Genomic DNA, 24,693 nt, shown 5'->3' on the forward strand with positions numbered 1-24,693 from the left:
TTTGCTCTCTTAAACCAATAAAGTAAGTTTTGTTCTTGTCTGTTTTGGATGCTGGGAATGTTAATGAAGCATTTTCTATTTGTTTGGTTCCCTGATGAGTAATTCTAAAAACATCTTTAAGCACTGTGTTTCTATAGGCTGTTGCAGACACATTGAGTCACTTTTTAAAGCACAGATTCAGTGAAAAGTCAGCAGATGGGCAGATTTTGCATGTTTGTTGTACGGATTGTGGAGCCAGTCTCTGACATGGGTGAAATAACAGTGGGATATTTTTAAATTCAGCAGCAAGTGTACACAAAGCCCAAACATTATTCATAGTGGTTACTTGGATTCTGTAAAAGTTCGAGTAAAAAAAAAAAAAAAGAAAATTTACAAACAGCTGTTAAAGCTGGTGTAAAACACCTGCTAATTGAGTCAGGTCACCTCCCTCTCCCCCCTCCTGATGACAGAGCTGGTTCTGCTCTTCTCAGGAGCTGCTGTGGCACAAAGTGACAGAAAGAAATTTGGACTCAGGGTTGTGACCCTGTCTGCTCTCCATGACTGACTGGACCACCCCAGAACTCCAGCTTGTCCTGTCTGCCATGCACAGGCTCTCCCAACCCTCTGCACAGATCTTTCAAAGTCCCCTTTTCCCCTCTGTATCAGGGAAAGGTTCTTCTGCCCACACTGAGCTCTTGTTCACCCTCCCAGGGTGAGCCAGGCTTTGGTGAGATGAGCTTTGCTGCAGCTCAGGAAATGAGTTTGACTCAGGAGTGGCAAAGAACATAATTTGCTGTTAATGAGAAGGAATTAGAGCCCCCAAAATGTTGGTGAACAAGTATGAGGGTGCCTCACTAGAAAAGACTTCTGATGGAAAATTAAAACACCTCCAGCTCTCCATCACACAGATGGAGGTTGTCCAGTGTGGTGTTACCTCCTGGCCAATAAGTGACATGGGATATAAAACCTAATTTTTTCTTGGAAGCTTTTGGGGGTAAACAATCACTTCTTTTGTTTCAAAGCAAGAAGGACAGCCCCACACAGAACCAGAATTAAACCACTCCAGGATCTTGCAATCAGACATCACATCCTTGGCTGTGTCAGGAATGTCATGGCAGTGATATTTCCTCAGGAAATCAGCAGCAAATGTGCCTGAGCTCATCCCTCTGAGCATGACCACACAGGACAGTGGCATTTCCACAGGTTTTATTGTTGCTACAGCCCAGACTAAATGTTGGAACATACAGTGATGTACAAGGTATGGGATGTGATCATCTACAAAGTCCAGAGGAAACCAACACAGCAGCAGTTCTGTAAGGCAAGTTTTGCATGGTCCCATGTGCTGATCAGGGAACTGAAATTATCTGAGAAAAGGCAGGGAATTTCTGGGCCTTCAGTGATGGTCTCTCTATTCAAAACTGAAGCTGAAGAACAGCCCACAGAGTGAAAACACTGAGAGAAACAGAGACAAGGGACAGAGAGGGTGTTTTTCTCATCCTCTCTGAGGCATATCCACATCCAAGGGTCTGTGTGGACCAGCAGCAGCAGGATATTGCTCTGCAGTGAACATGTACTTTGATTGTACAATTTTCTATAAGCCCTTGTGCAGTGCCCCTGCCACACTTCCCTCTGGATTTCATTGCTGTGCAGCCTCTGTCATGCCCTGCAGTTTGGATATTCACTTTAAGGTCACAATTATCCTACCCTGCCCCTCTGCTTGCTTTTATTTCAGCTCCACTCGGGGCTGAAACCACAATATCCCCTAATTATGAGGAGGCATTGAGGAGCCAGGACTGTGCATTTGTGATAGTCCTGTCTGCCCTCGTGTCTGACCCTGTCCCCATCACAGTGAGACAGTTCTGGCCATTGACAGCACAGAATCACTGATTTACTGAGGTTGGAACAGATCTTCAAGGTCATTGAGTCCAGCTGATCCTCCAGCACTGCCAGGGCCACCACTAGCCATGACCCCAGGTGCCACATTCCCACACCTTTTGAACACCTCCAGAGATGGTGGCTCTACCACTGCCCTGTTCCAATGCCTGAACACACTTTCTGAGAAAAAAAAAAATCCCAAGATCCAACCTAAACTTCCCTTGGTGCAATTGGGGCTGTTTCCTCTGCTACTGTCCCTGTTCCCCAGGAGCAGACCCCAACTCCCCTGTCTGTCCCCTCCTATCAGGGAGTTGTGCAGAGCCAAAGGATCCCTCCTGAGACTCCTTTTCCCAGCTCTCTCAGCTGCTCCTGGTACCCCAGACCCTTTCCCAGCTCCATTCTCTTCTCTGGACATGCTCTTCAATGCTTTTATTGCCATGAGGAGCCCAGAACTGACCCAGGATTTGAGGTGGGGCCTCCCCAGTGCCACAGGGGGACAATCACAGCCTGGTCCTGTCTCACACCATGGTTGGGACTGCCCAGCTGCTGTTGGCTTTCTTGGCACACCTGTGCTCCTGTTCAGCCACTGCCACCAGCACCTCCAGGGCCTTTTTTCATAACAAAATGCACCAGTGGCTCTGTAGGTGCAAGGGCACTGTCCCCAAGGTGGTTCTTCCCACTGATGCTCCTTCCCTCAGCATCTTCACTCCCAGCTGCAGAAAACAGCCGGTGCATTTGCATCCAGACATGCTGCCCAAAACATACAGAAAGGTTCCCGTGCATTCCTGGATTTCCACACCATGCTCGCACACTTTCCTGGATACTGAGATGGTCAGAGTTGAGTCCTGCTGGAACATCCCACCTCATGTTCCTGTGCCCCTGCTCCCAAAAGATCTTCAGCTTCTACACTGCTCCAACACTCTCTGAAGGACCAGCCAAAAAGTCAGGACAAGACCACATTGCTCTGCACTTTTCAAAGTTTATGATCCAGGAAAGAAACAAACCCTCATTTCCCAGGAATCCCAAGCAGGGCCTGGTGTCAGATTGGTGCCATTATTTAGCTTATAATGCTTTTGGAAAACCCAGGTAAGGGATCTTGTTTGTGATAGACAGGCTCTTGAAAAGTCCTGGAAAAATCCTTGGACTGATAAAGAGACATTTTCTGAGAGACCCAGGGAATTCTCAGCCCTTTGATGATAGCAGTTGATCACCACAGTGGTCATCAAACAGACAGTATAAGAGTGGACACTTCAATGCTCTGCTTTTTTTTTATGGCATCCAAACACATCCATCCAGCACATTCCCACTTCTTTTTCCTTCAGGTATGTCCAGGTGCCAGCTGTCCTGTTGTGCACTCCTGGGAGCCAGCGACAAACCAATAAACCCTTCTTAAAAACAGGAAGGATTTGTTTGGCAAACGAGTCATTTGCCTCCATCCTTCCCTTTTCAATGGAATCCACGAAGCCACACAGGCAGGAGAGTCTGGTAAGACACAGATTGGGAGGCAGCTCCCGGGGTGGCAGGAGGAGAGGGGTTCAGCTGTAGAACACGGGCTTGCGCAGCACACGCACCACGTTGTAGGTGTTGAGCCCCGGGGCGTCAAAGCCAGGGGACAAACCCTTGCGGTCGAAGGGGTAGAAGTTGAAGAGCTGCCCATTCTGTGTTTCCAGTGAGATGGAGGCAGAGCCCAGGTGCAGAACACACGGGAACTCCTTGTCAAAAACGACTTGGAAAACGCGATCTTCCAGGTGGTGGAGCTTGATTGTCCGGTACTTTTCGGGGATCAGCTGCTCCACGTGAGGCCCAAACTGCTGCATGACCAGCACCCCGCCAATCCCAACTTTGATCTCGTAGAAAGTCAGGTTGGAATAGGTGTAGTAGCCAACGTAAGGGATCGGGTTTGGAGGAGGAACCAAGCTTTTGTCGGCCTCCCTGAACGCTGTCTCCATGGCAGGGATGAGATACTCGTACGTCTGGGTCACAATGTCCCCACCCTGGGGTCTGGGCCCTGCCATCAGCACGATGAAGCTCAGGCGGAGCTTGGGGACGAGGGAGAAGGTCGCTGAGTACCCATCAAGATCCCCATCCTTCCTGATGACATCATATCCCAACTGCTCATTAATCTCCCAAGGCGTGCCTGTCTTGTTAGCGAAATATTCCACAGAACACTTGAACAGGGGCGTCAGCATCGTCTTCACCGTGTCAGGCTCCAGCAGCCGGCGGTGGTAGGTGCCCAGGAACACCATGGCCAGCTTGGCCAGGTCGGCAGCTGTGGAGTACATCTGCCCAGAGGGCCTGTACCAGCCCAGGTCGTAGAGCGGGGCGGGCTGGCGGCTGCCGTAGAAGCCCACGGCCATCTGCGCGCGCACGGGCGCCGTCATCTCGAAGCCGGTGTCCTCCATGCCCAGGCGCTCCAGGATGTTCTCCGAGACCCAGCGCTGGTACTGCCCGTCGGCGGCGTGCTGGGCCAGCACGTGGGCCAGCAGGGAGAAGGCCAGGTTGCTGTAGTGGCATCTGGGGAGGGACAGGAATAAATGGGGTGTTGAAGTGTTTCGTGTTGATGGTGTGTTTGTGGTGGTGATGTCTGCCCTCGTGTCTGACACTGTCCCCGTCGCAGTGAGACAGTTCTGGCCATTGACAGCACATGAGGTTGGAACAGATCTTCAAGGTCATTGAAGCACTGCCAAGGCCACCACTAGACATGACCCCAGGTGCCACATTCCCATGGCACATGGTTTGGTCCAAATTATTGCCTCCCACCCACCTTTTCAATTTGCCCTGAATTCTCTGTCGATCCTACCTTGTGCCAACCCCCTGCTTGGAATTGCCCCTCAGAAATCCCCTAAAACTGGACATTTCATTAGTCCATGTGGCCCAATTTCCCCCCCTACCTCCCTCATGATACTATTGTGAACCCTGCCTTTTACCCCTCCCCAGAATTTCTCTGATTTGCTGATGATTTGTACCCTCTCCATGAGCCTCCCCCACATTTCAGCTGTTGCACACTCGCATTTTTTGTCTTTTGCCCCCAAATTCCCCAGAGTTATAAAATCCCTTTTTATCCTATGCAAAAGACCTCTCCCTCCTCCTGGCCTCCTCAGAGCACAGACTGGCAGCCAAAAAGGCAATGGAGGAATTGCTCTAGCCACACCTCATGTCATCCTGCTCCCTGGGGTGTGACCCACTCTTGCTGTAATGGCAGAGCTGATGCAGCTCCAGCCAATGCATCAAATGGGATCAGCTGTCCATCAGTGATAGGCAAAATCAGTGGCTGGGTCTCTCTTCTTTAGGGAAAAAAATCACATTTTATGGAATGACAGATGAAGGGGAGACAGGGAAAAGCTTCATGTTGTTGCCATGATTTGTTGTTAAATCAAGAAAGAGAAATGTTTTATGGGAACATCAGCAGAGCTGTTCAACCCTGATGTGCAGAAATAGCTGAAGATGGAAAAGAAATATCTCCTCTATATTTGCATAGCCTGACTTGCTGTTTATAATTGTTCACCATCCATTCTTTTTAAGAGCAGCATGGAGAGTTCCAGGTGCTCACCTTAAAGGTCTCAAAATCCCGGGTAAACCTCTTTGGGGATTTGCCATTGGATAATCACTTAGATACCTAAGCTACCTTAAGATGGTAAAAGCACTTAAAGAGCACTTAAAAGCCCACAAAGCAGCATCCAGCAATGTGGAATCATTAAAGAAACCTGAGTACTCCAGTCTTTAATAACCATGAAGTGATTGAAGTCTTCACACTTGAATGAAGTTTAATGGCATGAAGATATGAAGGGGCATTTTTTAAAAATACATTTTCAAAATTAATTATATTTTCAACCCATTTTATTTTCAACAGTTTTAATTGTGTGAAGCCACACATCTCATTGAGACCTATTTCGATCATAAATTTGGTACCACTTCGACCTTTTCCAGCCCATTTAGTTGAATTAAAGCATGGTGAGCATACATATTCTTACCCTAAGAATAATCACATTCTGTATGTAAAACCCTGTATCTGAAATGGAGATGAATTTCAACATAGAAAAATATGTTAAAACATCTATATCAGTGAAAGGGAAGTTCCTTTGGGAAGAATTCTATGTTAGCTGGGAAGCACAAGCAGGAACAAGGAGAGAGAGTGGAAACTCTCAACATATCAATTAATAAGGCATTGAGAGACTATGAGGGGATGTCCTTATTTATCTTCATGGGGATCATAAAATAAAAATACCGATAGAGATAAGTTACAATAAAGGTATAAAAATACCAAAGAAGATGATGATATTAAAATCCTAAAATCCTTTAAGGAATGTCTGTTGTAGCCTCCTACATGATGTGGGACAGAACAAACACAAGTGACTGGTAGATCCTCAGCCATTCTGGGTAAATTATTTCAGACTGTAACTAATTACCAAACAATTTTGTAGTCTTAGGAAGTTTCTTCCCGGTTAACTGGAATACTTTCCCTCATCAGCTGTCCACAGATCCTGTTGGAGGCTGTGGGGAAGTGTCCAAGGCCAGGTTGGATGGGGCTTGGAGCAACCTGGGATAGTGGGAGGTGTCCCTGCCCATGGCAGAGGGGTGGAAAAAGATGATCTTTAAGGTCTCTTCCAACCCAAATCAGTCTGGGATTCTATGATTCCATGATATTTTTGAGTGTTTGCAACCCAGGTAACAGGTTACAGAAATTGAAACAAGCATTCATAGACATTTAGATCATTTAGAGACACACAACTTGCCACAGACATGATTTTAACCGAAACCTGTGATGATTTAAAATATTTAAATTAAAGTGCCTTTTCACTTTTGAAAACCTGCATCATTTAAGGCTCATTAAGTGAAGTATAGCAGTTTAATTTGGTTCATCTGGGCTTAAAATTTAAACCTAATCCTAACACCTCCAACAGTATTTTTTTCCCAGCCCCTGACAGGTGTGCGGGGAGATGCTCTTTGGGAATAACTGCATTTTATCTACTCTCCATGGAGGCTGGGGATGGGATGAGGATGGAGAACACATCTAGACCAAAAGCTCCTCAATGAATTTATCTGACCTGGTTCCTGGATCAGCCACCAGGATGTCATCTTTGAGCAGCGTGAGCGCATCCTGCGTGCTGCCCTTCCAGAGCAGGCTGGTGGATCGCAGCCTCCTGGGCAGACCTGTGCCATGGGAAAGAGAGAAATCATGGGAATGCTGGCTCTGGGGAAGAGAGAACAAAGGCAGGATTCAGTGGCAACATGGAAACACCAGGGGTGGACACGAGACACAGCAAGGACATGGCATCAAGTCATGGACTCCTGACTCTGGGTTACCCCTGTCCTACCTCAGCATCGACTCTGGGCAGCTGCATCTCAGTGGAAACACCTCCATGGGTGATGGAAATTATCCCCAAGTGTGGTTTGGAAGAGAGGGCAAATGAGGTGTTGGGAAATCCCTGTATTTCCTTGACAACAAAAGTGTGTCATAGCCCCTTTTAACAGGATTTTCTTCTTCACCACAGATGGCCTAAACTTCTCTGGACAACTCCAGACACTCCAAAAGTATTTTTATCTTCCTCCTCATCTTTAGCAACTTTTATTCAGGGTTTCTGAATATAGAAAAAAACCCAAAGTTCTTTCCACTTTTAATTATTCTCTGTTTGTACATGCAGAAAATATCTTAGTTCTTTTCACTTTTCATTCCTCACTGAACGTGGATTCCCTAAAATTTGAATTTGAATCACCTCAGCTCCTCTGCACAGGATCTATGGTTTGCCTAGGTCAGGACTTGGATCACTTTTGGAATGGAACACTTGCTGCCATTTGCAACTTGCTTTGATGTGGAGGTTTGGGAGGCAATTGGGAAATGTATGTTTTTGACAGAAAAACAACTCACAATTGTATGCTCAGTGACCATGTCTTAATCATGGATTCACTAAGGTTGGAAAAGCCCTCCAAGATCATGGACCCAACCATTAACCCAGCACTCCCACCACTTAGTGGTGGGTTAGTGTCCACCACTAACCCATGTCCCCAAGTGCCACTATCATGTTTTTTGAGCACCTCCCAGGATGGTGACTCCACCACTTCCCCGAGCAATCTTTACAACCCTTCCCCTGAGAATTTGTTCCCTAATATCTGATCTAAGCCTCCCTTTGTGCAACTTGAGGCCTTTCCTTCTTGTCCTGCATCCTGGCAAAGCTGAATGAGGCCCCATTCTTTTGTGGCACCAACACTTGTTTTTCTCAGCTGGCCTGAATTTGGCATTTGAGCTGGGGTGGGAGCACTGTTTCTGCCCCTGCTCTGGGGTTATTTGTGCAGCTGCATGACCAGATAAGAGATGCACTGACATCTTCCAGGGGACAATGGGCTCCTTTATTATGTACTTGCCCCAATGGCAGCAAAGAAAACGCTGAAGCAGTGAGAGAGTTCAGTTCTGTGACAGCAGTGCAGTGTCTCCTTGAGGTTCATTGGAAATGATAAACCAGAGCACAAAATAATCCACAGTCATTGATTTCTACCTCATGGGCTGCTAATTGAAGTGACAAGCACGTTGTTAATAATTTACAATTGCATCCCATCCTGTCATTCGTGTGGATTTGAAAATCACAGTTTTAACAAGCTGGAGCTTCCCTCCAGCAATGGGCCCATTGAGTGCTAAGGAGAAAAACCTTTGGAGTTACTTTTGAAATATGCAATGGAGAGCCCAGATAATGAGGATCTATTACAGATCAGTTTCCACTGGAAGAATTTAGATGAAACCCACATTACAATATGTCATGCAGTGGCTTTGATCCCAGTGCTAAGCAGAATTTTTTCCTTTTTGCGGTTTGACATGCAGCAAACGGAAAGTGGAACTGGAACATTCCTTTGATTTGCAGTTGGGATTTTGAACTGTGCATCTCCTTCTGCTGAGTTGTCAGGGTTTAAGGGTTGGTGTGTCCCATGGGGGTGCTCTGGGAAATTTGGGCCACATTCTAAAATCCAAAATTACACAGGAGCATAAAAGGAGCTGAGCAGGGGCACAAATCCAGCACAGTGATGGAAGCAATGGAAGGGCCACACATTACCAGCAATTATGACCAGGTACCCTTTTGATTATGCTCCTCACAACATTTCTGGGGTGCACTTCACACCTCCCTGGGTAGCAGGAGCAGTCAGAGCAGCTTCAGGTGCCCATAAGAATCAGAGGGGACCAGGCAGAATTGGTGCCCCTGAAGACAACATCAGGCTGGATGGAGCAACACCTGGTCTGCAGGGAGAGGGGCTGGGCAGGGATGTGGCCACTGGCCACTTTGGGTTGATAATCTGCTTCTTTCCAGGTTTCAGTATCATTCCATTTTGGGGAGCCCTCATTTTCATATTGGCTTGCTTCAAATGATGCTGTACCCCATCCTGAGGTCCTACAAGTTGCAGAAATGCTATTTTGATTTTACATCCTAATTTTAGAGCATTTATTCCAATCTGGAAAAATGCAAATGTTACAGAGATTAGCCAAAATACTGCTCATGATATCAGCACAGTCTCTTTGGCTGTTTTGTAATCTCCCAGTCAAGTATTAGCAGCTTTGTTTCTGAGAAAGTTTAAAGTTCTTAGTCCTGTGAGCTCCTTCTCTCTTAATATACGAGTTCCCCAATTCTTAAGGTAGCAGCAGATTAACACTTCTCTGACAGCAAATGCCAAGCTATTAATAGCTCAGGAATCCTGGATCAGGAACCACACTGACAGCTAAATTTAGCTCAGCAATCAAGATCTTTCTATTCAAAGCAAAGAGATTTGACCCTCAACTCTACATCTCAGAAAAATGAGAGCACTCTGGAGGGGAAGACACTGTTGTGCAATTGGAGGCTGATTTCATGGCATGGTATCAAAAAGAAGGGAATCTGTGTTCACCTAAAAGGAATCTGTGTTCACCTATCAGGGGAAAAAACTTCCTCATCCCAGCCCCTTTCCTGGCAGGTGTGCTGGACAAGAGTTTCCTTTGAGCATCCTCTGATGTTGCTGACTCTGCTTCCAAGGGCCCTGCCTGGTCCCTGGTAGGAGCACAGGGCAGGGTCCAGACTGGGAAAAAAATCCCCCAGCAGCTTTTTTATTCCTGGAATATGGTCTGCTCTGCCTGTGGAGTCTTTCCAGGGCAGAAGGGCCCAGGGACACTCGGGGAGCTGCCTTACCTGAGAGCTGACTGGCCATTCTGCGCAGGGTCACCAGGGATGGCTTCAGTGGCATCGAGCCTTTTTCCAAAAAAAACCAGCCCATCTCCTGTGTATCTCTGCTCTGAGTCCTTGAGCCTCCCCAGAGGGTTCTTGATAACAAAGTTCTGGGCATAACGCTCCAATGGGTCGTCAAGGGATGTGACTTTTCCTTCCTCCCACAACTTGTACAACATAATGGTGGGGAAGATTTTGGAGACGCTGGCAATTCTGTTAGGGAAGAAACATTTGGAGAAATTCAGCATTAAGAAGCCCATGAATCAAAAGGAAAGGAGAGATCACTGTGATTTTACATGACGCATTTGCTCATTCCAGAGGGAATGGCTAAAATACAGGTAGGAAGCTTGAATTAATATTTTTAAATATGAATCTTTATAGACTGCAACATAACCTCTGTCAGTCTCCAGCAGAGCAGTGGGCTGCTGATCCCTCTATTCACTTGGCATTCATAAAACGACATAAATTGTAAATCACTGGTGAGTAAATACCACAAAAACTCTCAAGCAATTTATTAGAATTCTAAGGTTAAAATCACAGAATCATTTAGGTTGTGAAAGACCTTTCAGATCACTGAGTTGCACCATTTACCCAGCAATACCAACATGTCCCTAAATCCAGTTTTCCACAGTTTCCAGTCCATCCAGGCCGTCCCTGTGGCGCAATCAGTCAGCGCGTTCGGCTGTTAACCGAAAGGTTGGTGGTTCGAGCCCACCCAGGGACGTGGACCTGATTCCTGGCCCATGCTGGGGGGTTGGAACCAGACCCTGGATGTGCCTTCCAACCCAAATTATTCAATGGATCTGGAGGAAAAATAGCACGAGGTCATTTTACCATTATACAGATAGGGAAGGCACTGATAATCACAGCTGCTGAAACTGTCAAAAATTGTTCATTCTGAAGACAAATTTTTGAAGTCAGAGTGCAGCCCATGTTTCTTAGATAACACAGTTACAATTCACTGAAAATTGATCTTTAAAGGAAGGAATCATTCCCTTCTTTTTTTTTTTTTTTTTTTTTTTTTTGGTTTTTTTTTTTTGTTTTTAGCAAACATTAAGAGCTTGATTATGTCTTAACCTAAAAAAAACCAGCCAGTATGAGTTTTGAGTTTGACTTCACTGGGATGATGAGCAACCTTATGAGTTTACTTTATGTGTTCTGTAGATATTCATCCCCAATGCCAGTTTTTATTAAACTGACATTTATTATTATTTTTTGAATCCTGTGGCACTGTGTCCTCTGTTTTCCAAATCTGTGCCAGCTCTTGGTCTTCAGGTTTGTGCCTTGGCCATGAAGCCATTTCCATGTAAGTAGTAGTATGTTTTCAGGTTCTTTAGGGTCATTGCAATTTAAAATATTGCCAGAAATAAATGACAAAACACAAGTAAATCCAAAATAACTCAGTAAGCCACCAGCATGTAACAATGTGGGAATTCACTTTGTCTCAAAGAGTTCCAATATAAACCAGCAGAGTTTCCTGCAGTTTGTGACGGCGTCTCCATTGGCAGAGATCAGCTCTCTGTAGGTGTGTGTGCCCTTTCCTGGCTGCCTCACCTGGCCAGGGGTCTCACCTGTAGATGGTGTATTCATTGGGCAGCCCTGAGGTGGGGTCAGAGCCGTTCTTCTTGCCCAGGTTGCCCGTCCAGAGCACGGTGTCGTTGTAGATGACGATGGCTGACATGGCTGGCAGCCCCGAGCTGTGCATCCTCTGCCTCAGCATCTGATCCACCTGGAGAGGGAGGGAAACCATCAGCCCCCAAAGGAAGGGTCCAACAGAAGGCCCAGACAGTCAGAGCAATGCTGCAGTATTTCCTCAGAGCACATGGAGCCTGCCAGAAGTTCAGGCAGTGCTGAAATATCAGATCCTTCTCATATTGAGGATTTAATGACAGAGTACCACACCCTGTTCCAGTCAGATGCAGGTCTTCTTCCCCTTCCCTTGAGTTATGTACAAACACATTTTTAATTTTTAAACAGGGGTGTGATGAAAGCCAGCAAAGAAAGAAAATAAGGAACTGGGCATTGGCTGATGAATTGGAACCAAGACTACCTGAGCCAGGTATCTCCAGGACATGAGGGCTGCCTAACAGAGGAGCAGATGCCAAGAGCTGTTATTTTTTGCTGGTGGAAGCTCTGATCAGACCTTCTGATGGACAAGTGATGATGTTTGTCCATCCCAGCTCACCCTCTGGGCAAGAAAACTGCTCACTGAAGGAATTTTACACATCCATTTCTAGGTTTGCTGTTCTCCCCCTCCCCAACTCCCCACCTCCTTCCCCAGGGATGTTCAATGGCAAAATCCTCCGTGTCCCCTGTACCCCTGCAGAAAAGCAGCCAGGAGCTGTGTGTCCCTCTGGCCCCCCTCCCCACAGACCTTCTCCAGTGCTTCCTTCAGGATGGGGAGGGGGTGCTCCAGTGGGACAGGCTCGGGATAGCGGGGACACATCTGCACAGCTTCTGACCTCACTTCCATCACAGATGGATCTGCAAAACAGTTTGGGGTGACACAGGTGACTTCCACAGACACAGGGACAAGCTTGAACCTCAGCCAGCAGCCACCACAAGCTTTCTTGCTTGTGCTGGGCTAAGGGACCCTTCTGCATAGGGAAGGGACAGCACTGAATTATTTCTGTCTGATGTAAAACAGGGCTGGCAGGGCTGTTATTGCTTATTCCAGCATGGGATGAACACAGGATATACTTCAGCTAACCCTGCAGCCTGGGAGAGTAAAGAGCTGGGGCTGCAGAAGACTCTGAGGTGCTGGTTTAGCCTCCCTGGAAGGGCCTGCCCATGTCTAGAGGAAAATCTGAGCTGGAGTTCAGGAGAACAATGAAAAAGAGCATTCCTTGTGCATCATAACCTCAGAAATGGGGCCAGGAGTGACCTGTGAGGGCCACTTCAAATCCAGCACTAACACTGGGTAGGTCCCACACCCACTCCATTAGTCATCTCCTGAATCAGCTGCATCCTCCATATCCCACAGACAGCTTACATTTCTGAGGCCAGCAAAGATCTTCAAACTCAGAGAGATGGGAACTCCCTTACTTGAAGACACTGTTTTCCCAGCTGATCCCAAGGTGTTCATAAACACAGCTACCCTGCTCTCTCAGCTGGGGACAAAAAGATGCCATTTTCTTGCTTACCAGGTGAACATGAAACATCAGAAATAGGGATGAGGAGAGAAATGGCACTAGGAAATCCTGGACATGGATAGGGATGGATACACACAGCCTACAGGCAGCCTGGTACTCTGAGATAAAATGTGTGGTTTGAAACCTTTTCAGACCTTGGCACAGGGTGCCCAGGGAAGCTGTGGCTGCCCCTGGATCCCTGGCAGTGCCCAAGGCCAGGCTGGATGGGGCTGGGAGCAACCTGGGACAGTGGAAGGAGTCCCTGCTCATGGCAGGGGTGGAACAGAATGGCTTTAAGGTCCCTCCAGCACAAATCATCCTATTATTCTGTGATTCTATGAGTTCTAGTGTGAAGCAGGGGTCTTTAAGCCAGGGCAAAGATTAGGGGAATAAGAAAGAAAGCAAACCCTGAAGCTGAAGCACATGGTAAGGTATAAAAAAATCCCTGTATCTAAACTAAAGTAACTGGAGTAAGAACAGGAAAAAAAAAGGAAAAGAAAAAGAAAAAGAAAAAGAAAAAGAAAAAGAAAAAGAAAAAGAAAAAGAAAAAGAAAAAGAAAAAGAAGAAAAAGAAAAAGAAAAAGAAAAAAAGAAAAAGAAAAAGAAAAAGAAAAAGAAAAAGAATCTAAAATAATGTGCCTCCTTAGCAGCTATCCAAATCTAGACCAGGCTGATGGAGCTTCTTTGGACACCAGCAGAGTGACCTGGCACCTCCATCAACCCAGCCTCGCCTCCTCTGTGGCCTTGCTTTATTACTCTCTGGGGAAATCTGTGTTTGGGGAAGTGCTCTTTGGGGAGACATGGGAAGAAAGCTTCTATTAATCTTCCAAACCTGTGTGTCATACCACGAGCAAGGTTAAAACCCTGTACTCACTGGGCTCTGCCTTGGGGAGGCTGTACTGCCACAGGAAGCAGCCGGTCATGGCCACGGACAGCAGGAAGAGGAAGAGAACCAAGAAATGGATCCACTTCACCTCCATGGCAGTGAGCTTGAGGATGCTCCGGCTGCAGGGTGCCTGCTGGGAGTGGAGAATGAATGGGAGAGAGGGAGAAAACACCTGTGTGTGTGTCAGCTCTGAGAGAAGCCCCTGTGCTGGAGAATAAAGCTGCTGCAGGGACAGGACTCAGCTGGTGTCCTGGTTACAATGCAAAGATGTGCCCAAAAGTCTCTATTCTATCACCATCTGCTGAAACCAGGTGGGGCAGAGATCCTTATCTCTGTGGAGATATCCTCTGCCAATGGGCCATTTGTAAAAAAAAGGTGGGGCAGTGTTCTTCATCTTTTCCACAGCCCATCCTCCCTCCTGGAGATATCTCCTGTTCATGGCCATTGAGTCCCAGTGCATGACTGATAAAATTCCATCATCCCACTGGGAGATGCTCCAGCCAGGGCAGGAGCCAAGCCTTTCCTACCCAGATAAAAACTGAGATTTGGAACACCAAAGCAGCTTTTTGCACTGGATTCCAGAGGATCAGAACTACCAGACCTTTCTACAGGATCACTGCTTCAACAAGACCCCTTCATCTGCACTGCTACCACCACACGAACTGACAGGGTGTCAGGTTGTGTTCTGACTCTGTCAGTGGTGTTTTTCTTTTGTACTATTGCATGTAATTTAGTTTTCTCTTTTTTCCTATTAAATTGTATTTCAGACTTGGAGATTCTCACTGGTTTTGCTTTCCAAACCCTTACATCTGGTCTGCTGGAAGTGTCCCTGCCCATGGCAGGGGTGGAATAGGATGAGCATTAAAATTTCCAATCCAAACTATTCTGGGATAATTTCAGTACCATTGCTGCACCAGCGTAGGGCAGATGAGCCCATGTTGGGGTAACTGGAACCAGAAATGCTTTCCTGGTTTTCAGTGAGCTCTGTGAGCCACTAACTCTTGTCCCCTTGTTGGTTCTTGTGGAGCACCAACCACTCTTTTGCCTTCTCCTCTCCCTGCAGATGAAGCTCATCATCCCAGCCTGGCAGGAGTCTGAGTTGCAGCTCCCACTTCCTCCCTTCTCAACCACCATGACTTATACCTGGATATCTTTCCAGCCCTTTTTTTCCAGTTCCAGAGTCCAGCATCTGTTCATGGCTGCCACCAGCCAGACCATCTGAGCAGATCCATCTTTTCTAGATGAATGATGGAATTTTTCATTCTGTGCTGCCCTTACCCTTCTCTGTTGTGCCTGTAAATTCCATTCTATCACGTACCATCTGTAAGCTTGGCATTTACAGATGCCATGTTTTGGGAAACTGCCGGATATTTGAGTGTGTGCAGCTCTCACAACACTGGAGACCATCCAGGTTGGTGAGAGAACCAGATCAATGTTGAAGAAAAACAAGGAACAGATGACAAATGAGGAGGTGCCTGAGCCTGAGCTGTGCTCCTTCACTGCCTGCAGGAGGTCAGGAGGGTGCTTTTGAAAGTTTGGCAATTAATGTTATAAAACATATGGCCTGCCATTTGCATCCAATATGCTCCACATTCCTAAGCTGTTTCAGGTTGTCTGGACTCACTTGTAGGATAGACAGATTGAAATATTCCCTTTAGATTTCCACACAGCCTTTCTCCCCCCCCTGTTTTTGAGATACAGGGTAGTTCCTGCAAAAGCTTCTGCAAATCATCTGAGCCTTGTCACTCACAGCCAGGGAATCTGCAGAGCCTCTCCCAGACTCACACATGATTCTGTGGATCCAGCTGGGTTTTCCAGCCTTCACTGAAACTTTGGGTTGCAGTTCCACTTTCTGCATAATAACACTATAATAATAACAATATATCATAATTTTTCCTGAAGGCCTTCAGCCTAGTCAGGCATTCCAATAGGAATTCTGAAAGTAGCTTATGCCAGGTTCTTCCATAACACAATTAAAATTCAAGGATGGCTTAAGACTGTGCAGGTGCCTGCAGACCCAGTCACACCTGAGCACTCCAGGTCCATATTCCAGCCTGTGACTTGTTTCTAAATAGGGGAATGTCATCCTGACACCAATCCCATTTTTCTTTGGCTGTGCCAACCTCCTTCAGGGCTTTAGCAGGCAGGAGATTCCATCACTCAAGGAAAAGCCTGTGCTGAGATCTCTGTAATCCCCTCAGGCTGGCAGGGCTCAGTGTGTGTTCAGGGATGCCACCTGAGCTGTTTTCCTGCAGTCAGGAGAGGGACAAGGCTCTCTGCCCTGGAGTGGTCATGAGGGACTTTTTTGATTTAGTCCCATCTTAATAACATTGACTCCACCAATTTTCAGTTCCTCTGCCCATTTTTCTGCCTCTTTCCTTGTTTCATGGAGAAGCCCTGATTCCTGAATCCCAGAGAACAAGGTGAAAAGTCTGTTTTCTGGTGTATTCCTCACCTCATGGACTCCAACTCCCTGGGCACTCACTGAGGACACAGAGATACCAACTTTGAGCTCATCTTTTAGTCCAAATTCTCCTTTACTTCATGTGGACCATGAATGCTCTGAATGGCTCTTTTTCCTTCTCTGCCCTGTGATCCAGTGGGAATGCAAAGAAACCCTGACTAGAGATATGGATCTCTCCTTTATTGATGCAACACCAGATACCTGAAAGTGTGAGAAATATTCATCCACTCCAGGAGATGCTCTACCCTCCCAGCTACCTTTCAGGGAAAACACCACTTTTTCTGCACCTGGGAGACTGTCAGGCAAGCAGATGGATACATCCCTATAAACACTCATCACAATTCCCACTCCAGGACCTGTCTGCTCTCACCTTCCTCTGGTTTCCCCCTCACTCCATGTCTCTGTGACTGTCACTGCTCACAGCACAGACACAGCAAGGCAGGGGGAGGGGGACACTGAGCCCTTAAACATATGCAAATGAATGCAAACACATGCAGGAATGAACATACAAAGCTTCCCATGGGGACAGCTTAGCTGTAGGATACTTTTTTCCCCCCTTGAGCTTTAGAAAATTAGGATGGAGAGAAAAATTGGGGATTCCCCATGGACCACCCAGGTCACTGTCCGGCCCCAGCAGGTCAAGGCACATCTCAGCAGGGATTAGGGAGAGCCAGAAACACCCCCAGCCCCTCACATACCACCTCCAGGAGCTGCCTCAGTCCCAAACGCTGCTGTCCCTCATCCAGGTGTGTGGGCACCTCAACAAACCCATCCTGGTCAGCCAGAGCCCCAGGCAGGGGGGAGCAGGAGGCCTCAGCATCCTCCAGAGGCAGCTCTGTGTCACGGGCAGGTGCTGCTCTGTCACTGCCTGGAGCACTGGGTTTATCTCCCCAGGAGTTCTGCTCCAGGTTTACGTCCCTGAGAGTTCTGCTCCAGGCTTATCACCCCAAGAATTCTGCTCCAGGATTTTGTCCCCAGGAATTCTGCTCCAGGTTTATCTCCCCAAGAGTCCTGCTCCAGGTTTACATCCCCAAGGGTCCTGCTCTGGCTTTATCTCCTCAGGAGTTCTGCTCCAGGTTTATCTCCCCAGGAGTTCTGCTCCAGGTTTATATCCCCAAGGGTCCTGCTCCAGGTTTATGTCCCCAGGAATTCTGCTCCAGGTTTATGTCCCTGAGAGTTCTGCTCCAGGCTTATCACCCCAAGAATTCTGCTCCAGGATTATGTCCCCAGGATTTCTGCTCCAGCTTTATGTCCCCAGGAGTTCTGCTCCAGGTTTATGTCCCCAGGAGTTCTGCTCCAGGTTTATGTTCCCAAGGGTCCTGCTCCAGGTTTATGTTCCCAAGGGTCCTGCTCCAGGTTTATCTCCCCGAGAATCCTGCTCCAGGTTTATCTCCCCAGAAGTCCTGCTGTGTGTTTCCCCATCCATTTGGCCCATGCAGGCCCTCCAGAGAGTGCTGCTGATCTCCCCTGAGAAAGCAGCTTAAGTGACAGGGACAGGATGGCGTTTGCACAGGAAAGTGCCCGAGAGATTGGATGTTAATTCTGCCTAATGCCTCTGTGCCATGTGTGTGAATCACAGCTGAAACCAGGAGGGCTTCACCATCTATTTATAGCAGCTTCATCTCCTCCTGACATCTGAACAGGAGGCGATTAAGCAGGAGAGGACCAGTCCCTGAGTGCCTCCAGCAGCCCTGGGCTCTGCTCGAGGGGAGGGGACGTGGGGAGTTAAGCTGGGAGCTCAGGCACTCTCTGGGCTTAATCCTGAACAGCCTCCTGGAGTTCCCCCACAGTGACAGACAAGGCAGTCATTCCTGGCTCACAGGACAGAGATGGAGATGGGATTTTTTCCCCCTTTATCTGCCAGGACAGTGGGAGGTGCACAGGGGGTCCTTACCCGCAGCTGTAACCCCTCCATGGCTGCTCAGCGGGCTCTTCTCATCCCTTGTGCTGCTGGTCCCCACAAACAAAGGGTTTATAAACCCCTGTGCTGGAGAGAACAGAGTTGGTGCAGGAAAAAAAGCAGTGAGAGCCAAGAGGTAACAAAGCCCCGGTTAACAAAGCCCTGCTCAGGTGAGCAGAGCTGCAGGGACAGACTGGCTTTGGATAGGGACATGGGGATGGAAAGAGGTGGCCTTTGAGGTCCCTTCAACCCAAGCCATTCTATGAAATCAACCACAGTAACCACAGCAGTCAAACCCTCAGTAACACCTCCCCTCTCCCTGCCTCTGGTCTGACAGCATCTTGTGTTTGCTCCCAAGCTCTGGCACTTCCCATTTCCCTTGACCATCCTCACCTCACCTCCAAACACAAGAAACTGAAGCTTTGAGACCTTCAGGGCTGACACATTTTCACTGTGGCTCCTCCACAGTGGGGTCCTTCCAGCCCCCCTGCAAGGTTCTGGTTCCCTCTACACAGCCAACAACACCCCCTCACCCTTGGGATCACACTCACAACCAAGGGACTGCATGACAGGATTGGGAGTGCCAGGATAATAGCACCACTACCATCTTTCCCACAAAATCTCCCATAAAATCTCCCCCATCCATCTACCTGGCAGCAGCAATTCAACCCCCAGCCCCCCAAAAATAGCTCTTACCAGCCTTGCTGCTACCTCCAGCTTCCAGCTGAGGAATTTGGGGCTGTCCTGCAGCTGCAGATGTTAAGAGCATCTGAAGCACTAATCCAGCTGCCAGCCTCTCTGAGTACAGATTAATGGGCCAGGCCTCACCCCTCCACAAGCAGCACAGCATCTGTCCAGGGATGCAGCCAGAGGGAGGATTGCTGGTGATTTCTCTGGTACTGCAGAGTGGAAAATGAGGAGCTGTGGTGTGGGTATCTGCAACATGCTGTGACCTGGAAATGAGAATAAACTGATATTATATTATATTATATTATATTATATTATATTATATTATATTATATTATATTATATTATATTATATTATATTATATTATATTATATTATATTATATTATATTATATTATATTATATTATATTATATTATATTATATTATATTATATTATATTATATTATATTATATTATATTATATTATATTATATTAGTCATGTTCCATTCCATTCCATTCCATTCCATTCCATTCCATTCCATTCCATTCCATTAAAGAGAAGGGCGTGGTTATGCTCCCAGTCCCATTCCAGATCCAGGGGCATTATGCACCTCAGAGATCTGTTCCTTCCCATCCTATTCCTTCTTCAGATCTTCATAGGTAGAGGCATTCTCCTCAGTTCCATCCATTCCATTCATTCCAGTATCTCCAAAAACAGCCCAGAATCTGACAGTGCCCAAAATATCCAGTGGAGCCACGTGCCTGTGCCCCAGAGATGTGCCCAAATTTTGGTGAATGGGGCTGCTGATGACCTCCTGGCTAATTAGAGTAGATCAGGCTCCTCATGGTTTTGTTGCTCCCCATTTCTGGGAGCTCTGATTTCATTCTGTCCCTGCTACCAGCATTCTCTATGGTGGCTTCATGCCCAGTTATCCCACACATACCAACAATCCCTTTAGCCTGGGAACGCAGTCAATGCCTCAGAAATGTGAGTCTGTGCTCTCAGAGGTCCCTTGTGGTCCCACTGCTCTGCTGGGGCTCCATCTCAGGTTATAAATGGCCAGTCTCCTCCATATGAAATATCTGTGTGCTTTTTTGACAGACCTGCTGTGCCAAAGATTCTCTTCCCAGTTTTGTAGTACCTCAGTTAAAGGCATCCCTTTCTCAGTGCTGGGTTTATTTTCACATCATTTTCCAGAACTAAAAGGAATTTAAATCCTATTCTATGCCTGCCTTGTGCTCCCCCAGCCCCCAGCATAGAGAATCTCACTCCTGTATTTTCACCAAATCTATGGATGGAATTTCAACACTCATCCTTCAGTGCCTTGGTCCTGGTTCTGACCAGCACAGGGTTGATTTTTACAGTAGCTTGGAAGGGGCATGACCAGGACCTGAGGGTTGTTCTGTACCACCTCATGGAATTGCTGAGGGCAGGGAAAGGGGCTTTTCTGGGAGAAGGTGGAAAGGAGTCCCTTTCAGTCCAGGAAGTGGTTGGGTATTGTTTATTATTGGCTGTTTTTTTTTTCCAAGCGAATAATTTCTTGCACTTTTTGTCTTTAGCTTTATTGCTGTTACTGTTCATTTTCTTATCTCATGGCTGTTTCCAGTAAATTGTTCTTGTCTCAACCTGCCATCTTTGTCATACCTCCAATTGTCCTTTTCAGTCACCCACAGGTGAGGGAAGAAGGAAGCAAGGGGCAGCCAGGGAGCACTAAATTGGAGAATTCCATTCCTAAACTGCCACAGCCTCCCAAGCCAAAGGTCCTAGGGGAACTCACACCTGGCTGGTAATGGATCTTTGGAGATGAAAGGATCAAAAGTTGTGGACTTGGGTCCCACCTGAGATGTCAAACTGCTAAAAAAGTTTTGTCACCGTTGGCTTTCTGCAGCAGAGTCTCAGATGTCCTGTTCCAGAGGAAAAAATAAATATTGGAGTGCTGCAGCAATGGGAACAGCTTGAGCTGGGTGTCTCTGCTGAGGGACTCTGAAAAAGAGATCCCTGAGCTTTTCTACCCTCACAGTTTGTGCACGTGCTCTTCATGCCTCCAGTGGTGATTTTTGGTCTGGGGTCTTCTCACACCTGGTTGGTCTCTTTCTGATTCCATGTACACAGGCCACTGACTTCTGTTATATTGTGGAGTTGCAGCTTCCACTGATGGTTGGAGCCCCCTTATCTCCTGCTCTGTGCTTCCTGGGAGCTTAGGAGCCCAAACCCTCCCTGATTTAGGGAAAGCAACAGCTCAAATATCAGTGTGTTATCAGCATTATTCTCCTACTGCATTCAAGACACTGCTCTGTACACAGCAACAAGGAAAATTACTGGGAAAATGAACTCCATTCCACCAAAAGCACATCTGGGTGAGAGTTCAGAGCTCATGACTTGAGGCTTCTGCAAATCCAGCTACTCAGACTAAGAAAGGAAAGCTAAGAAAGCAGCTAAACCACACAATGTTATAAGTCTGAGTGATCTATTCTGATTTAAAATTTGCTTCTTAAGCCAAACAACTGATATTTCTCAGCCCATCCCTGGGGGGCCTGAGAGTGGCCTGAATGGTTTTCCAGGGTCTCCCAGCTTGGAGAACCCTCAGAAGGGCAAGAAGATGCTGTGGTTTCCAGGCAGCTTCTCCCTCCTGCTCCCAGGGCATCCCTGTGACCCAGGGAGCTACAGCCAGGAGGGAACAACAAACAGGCATTGCAGGCAGAGGATTTTGTGTTTCATAACAGCAAAGGTCAATCTGTGGAATAGCTCTGACCAGGAGTGGGATAGGGAGTGACCAAAACAAACAAACAAACAAACAAACACAGACAGGTGGCTGAGGGCTGTTTGAGCTTCTCCCCCCACTCAGCACAAAGATCTGCCCAGGTCCTGAGCTGCCTGGTCTGGCTGCATCAGTTTCCACTGCCAGCCAAGGAATGCTGATCACCAGGTGTTTTGCACAGAACCACAATGCCCACCAGGCTCTCCCCATGGAAGAAATAATTCCCCATGGAATTATTTTTCCATCCCTGCTCAGAAACCAGCTTTGGCATTAAGGTAAATAATGCAGAAACTTTGCAGGAAATCAGCAGTGGGGGAAATTGCCCCCTTCCCTCCTGCAGCACCTGCCGGGCCCCCACACCTCTCCTGCTTCCAGAAACTCCTCTTTCCTCTTGAGTTCCTCTCCCATCCCATTTCCCCAGCTGAATTTGGGGATGCAGCTTGCCATCCCACGTGGGTTTTCACAGGAAGGATTTGGGGGGCTGGCCCCAGTCAGCTCCATGATCAAGACTGAGCCCACCAGGGAAGCTGATGGCTTCAATGTGAAAATGTGTGAAAGCATTTCAGAAAGGGAAGAAAGCAGCAGATGGGAGGACAAGGAGAGTGAAGTGAGGAGTGCAAGAGGAGCAGGGAGGTGGAGCAGGAGGGGCTCCATGGGGCAGGAGATTTTCCCTGCAGCCCAAGGAGGACTCGGAGCAGGGCAGATGCTCCCTGTGCTGTGGAGGGGACCCTGCCATGGCAGATTCTCATACAGCATCCCATGTGGAGCCACTCCATGGCAAATGGATATTCCTGAAGAAAACACAGCCCATGAGGGACCATGCTGCAGGTTTTCCTGAAGGGCTGCAGGCTGTGGGGCCACTGTGCTGGAGCACAGGAAAGGTGAAGAGGAAGGAACAAGAGGAAGAAACCACTTTCTGCTGATCCTGACCTGCTGCCCTCAGTGTCCCTGCCTTTTTTTGGAGGGCTGATTAGGGGAGTTTGGAGTGAAGAAGCAAAACTGAATCTGAGAGAGGACTGGGGAGTGAGGAAAACGTTGGTTTGGTATTTTTCTTTTTGTTTCCCACTACCCAAATTTTAAGGCAATAAATTACTTTTCCCCAAATTGTCTGTTTTAACCTGTGACAGTAATTGGTGACTTCCTCATCTTATCCCAGGCCATGAGTTTTCTTGACCCTTTTTTCCCCAGTTTTTTGTGGAAGTGAGCAGCTGGATGGGAGTTTTGCTGTCAGCCAAGGCTCTCTCATCACCCCAGCCATGGCAGGGGGTTGGAATGGGATGATCTTTAAGGTCCATTCTACTCCAAATCATTCTGGGATTTTATGATTCCATGATCACATAAGGAAAAGCTCTTCCCTATGGCTTTCCCCCAATACTGTTCTTCAATCTCTCTACCTTGAAGGATATTCCTGTCATTTTTTTGCCAAAATATCCTCACACAGGGCACCATTTGTTGAGTTGTGGCTTTTATTTTTAAAGCCAAGCAGATATTAGTTGCTATAAAGTTGTTTATTGCAAAGGCACATCAGTCTCGAAAGGCAAAGAGCCACAAGTGTTAAAGTCCATGCTAAAGGCTTTAATTAAATCCCTGCACTCTGATTTCTTCAGAGAGACCTTTTATTTACAGACAGGTCTTGAGGAAGGCCCCAGTTGCTGCCCAGCCCCTGTTTCAGAGCAGGTCCCTGCACAGGGAACATGGCAAGGTCAGGTTCTGCTGGCTGGAGGGGACTGATATTTCATGATCAGATTTTTTTTATTGGCAGGAAGAAAAAGCATCTCAAACAAAACAGTCTGAGCAGATGAATCAGGCCCAGATGCTTGAGCAGTTAAAGCAGGAATTAGAAAATGAGCAAGGGAGGCTCTCAGTGGTGATGCCAGGAGAGCAGTGACATGTCCCAGGGACAGGGGCTGCAGTGTCCCCCCTGCCTGGGCTGCCAGTGTCTCACAGTGACACAGGGGGCTGTGGGGGAAGGTAATTGCCAGCTCTAATTGCCCTTTGAACCAGGAGGGGTGTGAGGGGGGCTCTCCCCTCCCACAGCCCCACATTGCAGAGCCCAGCCAGGACTTTGTTGTCCCACTGGGTGTCCTTTGTGTCCTGCCAGGCACCATTGTCAGCCTTTGTGTCCTGTTACCAGCTGGTTGGTTTTATTGATGGCTTTGTGTCGTTGAAGTGAGCTTTGAAAGTCAAAAGATGGAGCAGAGTTCCAGAGGGGCTCCAGCTGCACTTTCCTGTATCCAGGATTAGTGGCAATGGCTCAGGTGGCAGGGGAGGGGTGGCCAGCAGGGCCATTTGCTGTCATTGCCCAGCTCAGAAGAGTCAGAAGCCTAAGAGCAAATATTCCATATTGGAGGCAGCCAGGACATGTTCTCAAAGGTTTCTTCAAAGCAAGTAATACAGAGGCACAATGGTTTTACTTTTTTTGGTTTTTTTTCATATGTTGTGATCCCAGACTTTGGGATTTTTTTTTTTTTTTTTTTCCTAACAGATTTGTGATAAAATCAAACAAAACAGGGAACACTGCTAAGGATTGGATATGTCTCATTTCCAGGAGGATTTTCCAAGGCCCAGGAGTACCAATGGTCTGGGCCAGCCTCAGCTGGATCCTCCCCCTCCCCTGCTGTCCCAAGGGGCTGCACTGAAGCTCCAAACCTGAGCCTTTGCTCCTTGCCTGGGATTTGCTGTAACTCTGCTGTCCCCACTCCCTGGCAGTGGATTTCACTGATGTTGGCCCTGTTGTGTGAATTGATGCTGGACCTCCTCACCATCCCCAGCCCTCTGATGAAGGAGACTCTGGACTGTCCCTCCCCAGGGGCTGCTGGAATCCCTGACTGGCCATGGCATCATCCCTGGCTC

General features: G+C 47.5%; 1 protein-coding gene across 1 annotated transcript; it reads right to left on the bottom strand.

The window, feature by feature from the left end:
* Positions 1 to 3,389: 3,389 nt before the first annotated feature.
* Positions 3,390 to 18,427, bottom strand: LACTBL1 (lactamase beta like 1; the record flags this gene model as incomplete). Its single annotated transcript, XM_079326087.1, is given in 8 exon segments — positions 3,390 to 4,368; positions 6,900 to 7,005; positions 9,996 to 10,068; positions 10,070 to 10,244; positions 11,603 to 11,760; positions 12,406 to 12,515; positions 14,037 to 14,181; positions 18,407 to 18,427. Coding segments are annotated over 8 exon segments (1,767 nt in total).
* Between the last annotated feature and the right edge of the window lie 6,266 nt (positions 18,428 to 24,693).

Source organism: Erithacus rubecula (genome assembly GCF_903797595.1).
Source record: "Erithacus rubecula genome assembly, chromosome: 24".
NCBI classification, from domain to species: Eukaryota; Metazoa; Chordata; class Aves; order Passeriformes; family Muscicapidae; genus Erithacus; species Erithacus rubecula.